Source organism: Daucus carota, chromosome 1 (assembly GCF_001625215.2).
Source record: "Daucus carota subsp. sativus chromosome 1, DH1 v3.0, whole genome shotgun sequence".
In the NCBI taxonomy this organism is placed as follows: Eukaryota; Viridiplantae; Streptophyta; class Magnoliopsida; order Apiales; family Apiaceae; genus Daucus; species Daucus carota.
In genome coordinates, this window is record NC_030381.2 from 23,683,044 (window position 1) to 23,692,795 (window position 9,752).

The 9,752-nt window shown below is 34.5% G+C and overlaps 1 protein-coding gene and 1 pseudogene across 1 annotated transcript; both read left to right on the forward strand.

The window, feature by feature from the left end:
- Nucleotides 1-1,657, forward strand: LOC108219665 (uncharacterized; annotated as a pseudogene).
- A 4,340-nt stretch (nucleotides 1,658-5,997) lies between these two features.
- Nucleotides 5,998-9,752, forward strand: LOC108219654 (uncharacterized). The gene is made up of 6 exons (XM_017393146.2): nucleotides 5,998-6,380; nucleotides 7,357-8,108; nucleotides 8,219-8,547; nucleotides 8,635-8,916; nucleotides 8,986-9,398; nucleotides 9,536-9,752. Exons 1-6 carry the CDS (start codon nucleotides 5,998-6,000, stop codon nucleotides 9,750-9,752), a joined length of 2,376 nt encoding a protein of 791 aa, XP_017248635.2.

The window sequence follows — 9,752 nt, forward strand, 5'->3', positions numbered from 1 at the left end:
AGGGCAGTTAAACATTGTGGTGATCTAATGGAACAATATCAATCTATCGTCGTTGCTTTACGTAAGCAAAGTGATATCACAAAGAATGAGTATCGGATTCGATTAAATGTTTCCATTGATGTTTCAAGATATTTGTTGAATAGTGCAATACCTTTTCATGGTCATGATGAGTCAGAAAACTCATTTTATAGAGGACTTTTTCCAAGAAATGATAAAATACACTCAAAATCAAAATGAAAGTGTTCGAAAGGTAACACTAAAAAATGCTCCGGGAAACAATCAAATGGTGTCTCCAAAGATTCAAAAAGATATTTGTCATTGTTTTGCACAAGAAATACTTAAGTTTATTCTTGCAGAAATTGGTGATGATGTGTTTGCTTTATTAGTTGATGAATCTAGTGATGTTTCCAGAAAAGAACAAAATGGCAGTGGTTTTGAGATTTGTTGATGATACATATGGTTTGATTAAGGAGAGATTTATTGGTCTTGTTCATGTGAAGGAGACATCTTCTTTGACTCTTAAATTGGCAATTGATTCTTTACCTACTGAACTTGGTTTGGGCTTGAAAAAAATTAGAGGAAAAGGTTATGATGGTGCAAGCAATATGCGTGGTGAGTTTAATGGGTTAAAAACCTTAATATTGAGAGAAAATAGCTCAAAACATTATGTACATTGTTTTTATCACCAACTTCAGTTAGTCATTGTAGCTATTGCTAAAAAACACTTTGATGTTGGATATTTCTCTGACATGATATCAGTCTTGGTAAATGTGGTTGGTGGTTCTTGCAAACGAACAGATATGATTCAAGATAGTCAAAGAGAGATATTGTTCAAAGAGATAGGATGTGGTGAAAAAGAAACTGAACGTGGATTGAATCAAGAGCTTTCTCTAATTAGAGCTGGAGACACACGTTGGAGTTGTCATTACAAAACACTTTTGCGTTTGGTTGAATTGTATACGGATGTTATTAATGTGCTTGATTATGTTGAAAAGATGGGTGAAAAAGATGTGCGGAAACGTCAAGCAAATGGCCTTAAAATATATATTACATCAATTGATTTTGTCTTCTATTTGCAATGGGCTAATTGAATCTTTAACAAAAGCACTACAAAGAAAAGATCAAGATATCTTGAATGCTATTTCATTAGTGAAATCAACTAAACGACAATTGCAGAAGTTTAGATTTGATTGGATGGGTGCCTCTTTTAGAGAAAATCTTTTCTTTTTGTGAAAAACATGGAATAGAAAAGCTGAACATGACGGATCATTTCATTAACCCAAAAAATAGACGACAAAAAACAGGATTCACATATGAACATTATTATTCTTATAATTGTTTTAATGTTGTTGTGGATATGCAACTTGCAGAGTTTGATGATCATTTTAATGAGGTGAATTCTGAGTTGCTAATCTGTATGGCTGCTTTGGATTCACGCGATTCATTTAGTGGATTTGACTCATTGCAGTTGATGAGGTTAGTTAATTTTTATCTTGATGTTTTTAGTTCTATGGAGAAGATTGGTATTGAGCATAAAATAGCACTAGACCATAGATTGCTTATAACAACACGAAGAAAAAAACATTGTCCTAAGTGCTATATTTGTTGCCGTAGGTTCTATAGCAACAAAAGTGCAAAAGTTTGGCGTTGCATCTGACCGCGTTGCAATTGGTGGATTTAGCAACAAATATATCCCCATACAACAATGAAATTAGTTTATTGCAATAAATCGATATAGCAACAAATGTTCGTTACAGCAACGCATTTCTTGTATTGCATTAGCTTAATTTTGTATCATTTGAATGTCTTTAAGGCAACAAATATTAGACCAATTGCAATGAATTTTAACCAAGATATAGCAATGTTTTCGCCCATATTTCAATATTTTTATACATTTTTTGCAACAGATTTCGATGCAATAACAAAAAAAAATTTTAAAAAATTGAAAAGGTCATTGCTGCAAAAACAAATAGCCAGGCATATACAGCCACAAATTTCAATTGTCTATTCAGAATTCCAATTAGCATCAAGTAGCCAACAATCTAAAAGTGGTACCATGACCGTGACAATATAGTCTAGACATAATTCCAATCTAAGTCGCATACTTAAATAAGCCATTATAAGGTCAAGGCATAATTTAAACAAAAGACTTAGTCTACTAGACAAAGCTAGATAATTGCTTAGTTAATTCGATATAATAGAGGATCAACTAGGCAGAGTCATCTCCATCATCTAAACCGACCTCATCATCTCCGTCATTGGCAGATCCATCCTCATCGCCTACATCGTCATCATCTTTGTCATTTTCTTCTCCATCGTCATCATCATCTGATCCATCAGTTTCTCCACACAGTTCTTCTACATTAACATTTAAAGTGGGATTCATTTCTGCAAGTCTCCCCAAAATTTTCCCGAGTTTCTTATTCATCTTGTCATCCATTTCAGCGGCTATTTCTTTCCTCATCTTTTCCAGGTCTACAAGATCTGTGTGACCAATATTTTCTGATTGTGTCTTTGCAGATTTCCTTGTTCTGCCGGTTCTTCCTACTAACCAGTTTGGTCCATGAGCTTCAAAATCAAGCTCAGTGATCTCTTCATCCTGATCGGATGATTCTTCCAAATTTTCATCATTTTTTTTCCTATGAGTATGCCAATGCATTAGTAAAGAGTTGTAATGACACACACATATATATATACATATATACTATTTAATTACCTTCTTTTTATGACCCTTGCGTGTTTTTGTATACAACTTACGCTTTGCAGTACCATCACCATCCAACTGGGCAATTTTCTATGATAAAAGAACATGGAATGAGTATTTGTACAGAAATGAAATAGAATGCACAAGAAATATTCCAGTGACTTAACATGCCAATTCACTACGAAGCTGGGCAAAACTCGTACGACCAACAGTATGAGTATCAGTCACTTTTTTCCGATTTGCTATATTTTTTCCAGCTTTTTCCTCAACAAAATTATCATTCCATTACCTCAGCAGAGCCATGAACTGTTCCATTGGAATATTTGCAGGCTTTCTTTTTATACGGTCCCTATCATTGTTGAACTTCTTAAAGCATCGTGACTTAATACGGCTTTTGTATACCCTCCAGTTGTCATCAAGCGTCCTCAATACCCAATCTTTCCCTTCTTCAGGAATAATGTACTTTGTCTAGTAAAGTAATTAATTAAACATTTTAATTAATTATGTACTAAATAATTAGCAATTAGTTCATTTAACTAATGTAGTGAAAAAGAACAAGACAATTATAAAAACAAAAATATAGCTTTTTACCCTGACATATTCCCACCAGCCATTTTTTCTTCCTCTGGAACTTTAGACCAATTAACAAAATCAAGTGGAAAGAAACTGCTCAATTCAGATACTACTTTATCATTCTTTGAATAAGGCTGAAAGTCAGAATTTAAGCAGACTAGTGGCCTATCTTCGAGCTTCTTTGTGAACACATGATTCATCTTTGTAGGTCTTCTGCGCCTTTGAATTTTATTACTACTTTCACCTATATAAAAGTAGACACAAAAAATTAGTTCAAGAGATCATTATTTATACTTGAGTGAAACCATTATTAAAATATGACATTAAAACCTGTCTCAAATACACTTTCCATGATGGGCGTATTAGCCCCCTGATGACCCTCCACAATCGTCGTAGCCTTGTCATGTGTTTTTTGCTTTTTCACTCCCCTTTTCTTTTCTTGCATTGATAAGTATGTATCCATCGTACCAATTCCCTGATTGTTAGGAACCTTAATCAGCGTGGTAAGATCAACAGGTAGTGGAGGGGGTGGAGGGAGTATTGGATGGGGGACTGGTGGTATATTCACCCCATCAGCAGCCTAGCAAAAATACAAAAACAAATAGGTAACCTCAAAATACAATTTAGAAATATATTAAAAAAACAATAAAGTTAAATAAAATTAGCCATGTACCCTTTCAACATTGTTAACTAATGAACGGGTCACTCGTCTGACCGTGACCTCCCTCTCCTTCTCAACTTTCTTTTTTTCCTACAAAATGAAAAAAATGGTCAAACATTAAATCTACGATTCCATATATGATATTATTTTTGGGAAAAAAACAATGTCATACACTGAAAAGAATAACATGCACATCTTCCTCTTCACTTAAACTGTCATGTCCAGAAACATACGGCCTATCAAATTTCAGTTCCAGATCTGACCATACCTCTAAAACCTTTTTTCTTTTATTCTTTTTTAATTTTGCAGCTTTAACCAGCTCATCGGCCTTCTTCTTCAATTTAAGTCTTTCTGCCTCTTTCCGGACTTCGTCCACCCTCGTCTTTCTCTTCAATTCATAATCTGCAACATTTTCCTACAATGAAACAACAAATTATAAACTGAAAAATATGTGTGATATCTATGATATTATGAGATGAAAAAACCAATTACCATGCCACTTCCTTTTTTCTTCTCTTTCTGAGTTAAATTTGCCTTCTCCTTTTCAGTTGATTTCATTTTCTCCTGAGACTCACTTGAATTTTTCTTCTCATTTTCACTTTCTTTTTTCCTTTTTCGGTTACTCTGTTGATCTGCAGGTTTCTTTAGTATTTTTTTTCTTCTCCAGCTCATATGCATCCCTGGCCAACTTGTTTTTATCTAGTTGTTGTTGTTTAAGATCCTGAACTATCACAAACCTTCGTTTCAACTGGGAATAAACACCTGGAACAATAGTACAAGAAAAACCAGTTATGGGGAAGCAATTTAAAATTTATCCCTTATGGTAGAACCTTAGGAAAAAAATAGTTGTCTGCCATTTCCTGAAAATAAGATAAACAACAAAAGGTCATTAGTCCGCATATTTATCTTATATAAACAGGGCATGAGTTAACAAGTAAAAAGGTCAAAATGTGATACAAATAAAAAGTTATACAACCAAGATTAAATAATCACTACAAGAAGAAAGCATTACAGACAAAGCAATTAAAAGCATTAATCAGTTTCCATTAGGAAAAGTATTCATTGCATTACAAGAAAGGGAAAATGACATAACAGAAACAAGGAACATATATATAAGTGAAAATAAGTCCAATTCATTAGATGATTGCTCCAAGTTTATTCATGCCTATGTCTATGCCATCTGTTTCAAATTTGCACTTACATGCCTTGAACATGATGCCTGGTTTATTGCCTCACAATCTATACTCTCAACCCAGCATGCTATATATGTTTAATCCATATTTCAATGCTTTTAACTTGCCTCAATTTCACTCAAGCATGCCTGGTATGAACAATGTATGCATGCCTCAAATGCCAAATCTGCTTGTTGTTAAGAGTAATGTTGATGTTCCAAAATCTCATCTAAAGCCAAAGATTGAGTCAACTCAATCTAAGTGAAAAGTTGAGATTGAAGGAAAAGATGTTAAGACTAACAAATCTGGACCCAAAGGAATTTGGGTGCCAAAATCAACTTGATCTGTTTTGAACATGTGTGCAGGGAAACAAAAAGAAGAATCTGTGGTATTTAGATAGTGGTTGCTCCAGGCATAAGACTGGTGATCCTTCCCTACTCACAAAATTGGTAGAGAAAGCTGGCCCTAGCATTACCTTTGGAGATGACAGCAAAGGATATACTATGGGATGTGGCTTGATTGCAAAAGAAAATGTCATCATTGATGAAGTTGTATTGGTGTCTGGTCTTAAGCACAATTTGCTTACCATTAGTCAACTTTGTGACAAAGGATTTAAAGTAAATTTCACTCCTGCAGCCTGTGTTGTCACCAAGGGAGATGACAGCAATGTGGTTTTAATTGGACAAAGAAAAGGCAATGTGTATGTAGCTGACTTCAATTCTGTTCAATCTGATTCTATCACATGCCTATTCAGCAAGGCAAGCTCAGATGACAGTTGGCTATGGCACAAACGATTGTCTCATTTAAACTTCAAGACATTGAATGAATTGGTCAAAAAGGATTTGGTTAGAGGAATTCCAAAATTGGAATTTTCAAAGAATTCAATAATGAGAAAATTTTGTGAAGAAAAGGGAATTACTCATGAGTTCTCTGCACCTAGAACTCCACAGCAAAATGGAGTAGTGGAAAGGGAGAACAAAACCTTGATAGAAGCTGCAAGAACCATGTTAAATGAAGCTCAATTGCCAACCTACTTTTGGGCTGAAGCTATCAGCACTGCTTGCTTCACTCAAAACATCTCATTAATAATCAAATCTCACAATTTAACTCTTTTTCAACTGTATAAAAGAAAGAAGCCATCAATAAGCTTTCTTCATGTCTTTGGATTCAAGTGCTATGTTCTGAGAAATCAAGGTGAAAATCTTGGGAAGTTTGAAGCCAAAGCAGATGAAGCTATTTTTTTGGATACTCTACTGGGAAGTCCTGTAGAGTATATAATCTGAGAACCAATATTGTTATGGAATCAATCCATGTGGTGTTTGATGATAAGAAAATTCAAGGCCTATCAGATGAAGGATTTCATGCAGAGGCGGATACAAAGAAGGACCCCTGGGGTCACGTGCCCACCTAATAATTTTATTTTTGATAGTTTTTAATTTTTTTTACTTTTTTTTTGCCGGATAATTTTTTTTATTTTTATTTTTTTTACTTTTGTTTATGTAAATATCTGCACTTGACCCCGTATATATTTGTTAAAAAAATGATAGATCAATTCTCTTAAGCATAAAAAGCATACACGTGCATACATTTGAGCCACTCAGTTTGGGGTTTGGGGATAAAACTTAAAACTTAAAACCTTGAAGAAACATTGGCAATTTGGCAAGATGATAAACTGAAGACCGAAGAGCATCGGGAAATTGGCATTCTATTTCTATATATCATGTCCATATGTAAGTGTGTCTTTGCCTCCATTCTAAATTCCATTCTCAATTTTGTATGTTAATTGTTGTCTCTTAAATAAAATCTCAAATGCTTAAATCCCTCTTTCTGCAGGCTAGATATGTGTTTAATTGATAAGTTTTTATTATTTATTTCAGTATTTGAGCCATAGTCATGTAAAGATTTAATAAGAGGCTTAAACCATCCGATAGTAATCCTGTGATTCCAGAAGTAGTAGTGATTTCAGAAGCTAATATATCCAATGAACATGAAGTAGCAACTCCTCTTGCCGAAGTTAATATGTCTCCAATTAAAATTGATATTTCTGATACTGAAGTTGATCCAGGACTGTGGAAACTTATCAGCGAAATTTCTCGAAATGAGAAAGATAGAATTCGACGAGCATATTTGCTAAAAGGGCCTTTCTAACCAGTTAGCCATGTATTTCCTTTTACATTATTTGGAAAGAAAAAGCGAAGGTTTAGAGTTTCTTGGTTTAAAGATTATGCTAGTTGGTTGGAATATAGCATACAAAAGGATGCTGCATTTTGTTTATTCTGTTACCTGTTTAAAGATGAGTGCGGTGCTCGGGGAAACAATGAGACATTTTTCAATCAGGGTTATATAAATTGGAAGAAGCCTGAGAGATTGGGAGATCACATTGGAAGGCATAATAGCATTCATAGTCAAAGTCAGAGAGCTTGTGAAGATCTTATGAATCGAAAACAGCATGTCGATATTGCTATTATGAATCAGTCAGATCAACTGAAACATAATTATCGAATTCAATTAGCTACTGCCATTGATTGTGTCAAAATTCTTTTAGCTCAAAGCTTGGCTTTCCAAGGACATGATGAATCTGAGACATCAAAAAATAGAGGTAATTTTATTGTAGTGTTAAAGTTTCTTACAAATCATAGTTCGGACATAAAAGATGTGTTCAAAAATGCTCCTGAAAATAATAAACTCACTGCACCCTCAATCCAGAAAGATATAACCAATGCTTGCGCAGTTATAACAGCAAATGCAATTTCTTTGGAACTCGGTGATGAATTATTTTCTATATTAGTTGACGAGGCCCGTGATATATCAAATAAAGAACAGATGGATGTGGTTTTACGTTTTGTGGATAAAAAAGGTTGTGTTGTTGAAAGGTTTGTTGGTATTGTACATGTGACCGACACATCTGCTGTATCTCTCAAAGCTGCAATTGTGTCATTACTGGCAACATATGGATTAAGCATAACAAGGATACGGGGTCAAGGTTACGACGGGGCAAGTAATATGAGGGGAGAGTTCAATGGACTTAAAAGTTTGATACTGGCAGAAAATAAATCAGCTTTGTTCAATGCTTCGCACACCAGCTCCAATTAACACTTGTGGCTATAGCAAAAAATCACAAAAAACTTGGATCTATTTTTAACTGCATTGCAAATTCGACAAATGTTGTTGGGGGATCTTGTAAGCGCAGAGATATTCTTCGGGAGAATCGATTAGCAAAAGTAGTTGAGCAACTTAATAGTGGTGAACTTACTACCGGGCGTGGTTTAAATCAAGAAATTTCATTAAAACGAGCTGTTGATACAAGATGGGGATCACATTACGATGTTATAGTGAATTTGATTAGCATGTATCCTTTTTTATTTAATTTACTGGAATATGTAGAGAATCATGGAACACTTTCGAATCAAAGGTCTGATGCAAATGATCTTCTAGATGTTATTCAATGCTTTGAATTTGGTTTCTTACTATATCTGATGAAAAATGTCTTAGGCATAACTAATGAACTATCACAAGATTTTTAGAGGAAAGATCGGGACCTTCTGAATGCCATGGATCTCATCAAAGCAGCAAAATTCAGATTTCAGAATTTGAGGGAATATGGCTTGGAGCCTTTATTGGAAGAGACATATGAATTTTGCAATAAAAACTTGATAACTATCCCAAGAATGGAGGAAGTATTTGTACCTAGAGGGAGATCACAGCGTGGAGCAGAACAAATTACAAATGAAGTCCACTATCGAACAAGTTTGTTCTATACTGTGATTGATGCACAAATTGTTGAGTTAAATTTTCGATTTAACGAGGTAAGTACAAAGTTACTTTTGTGTATGTCTTGTCTTAGTCCATCAGATTGTTTTTTTGCCTTTGATAAGAACAAGCTCATTCAATTTGTTGAGTTTTATCCTGCTGATTTTTCTCCGCCTGATCTCATAGTCCTAGAAAATCAACTTCTCAATTATATTTTTGATGTAAAAAGTCATACAGATTTTATTGAAGTGAATGGCATTTGTGGACTTGCTCATAAAATGGTTGAAACAAAGAAAAGCTTAGTTTATCCATTGGTGTTTAATCTGGTGAAGTTGGCTTTAACTTTGCCGGTTGCTACTGCTAGCGCCGAGAGAGACTTTTCAGCAATGAAGATTGTCAAACAGCCATTACGAAACCGAATGGGAGATCATTGGCTAAATGATTGTTTATTCACTTACATTGAGAAGGAGATATTTGTGAAGATCTCGACCAAAGAAATTATCAAAAAGTTTCAAGAAATGAAGACTAGAAGAGTCTCGTTGGATAATTGTATATTTTTCTTACTGGACTAGTACATTTGATTTCATATATCGGTGTTATGATGTTTGTTCAAATTTTTTGTGCCCCCTGGTGCAAAACTTTCTGCGTCCGCCACTGATTTCATGACAATCTCAGATTTGAAAATGAAGGTGAAGGTGATCTCTATGATAGTGATGATGATTATGATGATCATGTTCAGAATGCTGGAATTAATCCTGCAATCAATATTCCAACTGATGAGTTTTCGATGGATGAAACAATAGCCATCGAAAACACTGCTAGAATATCAGTTGAAACTCCTCTTGACTCGTTAGTTGAAATTATATCTCCAAATTCCAATATCCAGGAATAA

What these genes read in the sequence shown, in the direction of transcription:
- LOC108219654 (XM_017393146.2), top strand. Translation starts at nt 5,998, where the DNA reads ATGAGAAAATTTTGTGAAGAAAAGGGAATTACTCATGAGTTCTCTGCA. An exon ending in CTACTGGGAAGTCCTGTAGA is followed by an intron (nt 6,381 to 7,356) that starts GTATATAATCTG and finishes GTTGGAATATAG; the next exon opens with CATACAAAAGGATGCTGCAT. An exon ending in ATGCAAATGATCTTCTAGAT is followed by an intron (nt 8,548 to 8,634) that starts GTTATTCAATGC and finishes CAAGATTTTTAG; the next exon opens with AGGAAAGATCGGGACCTTCT.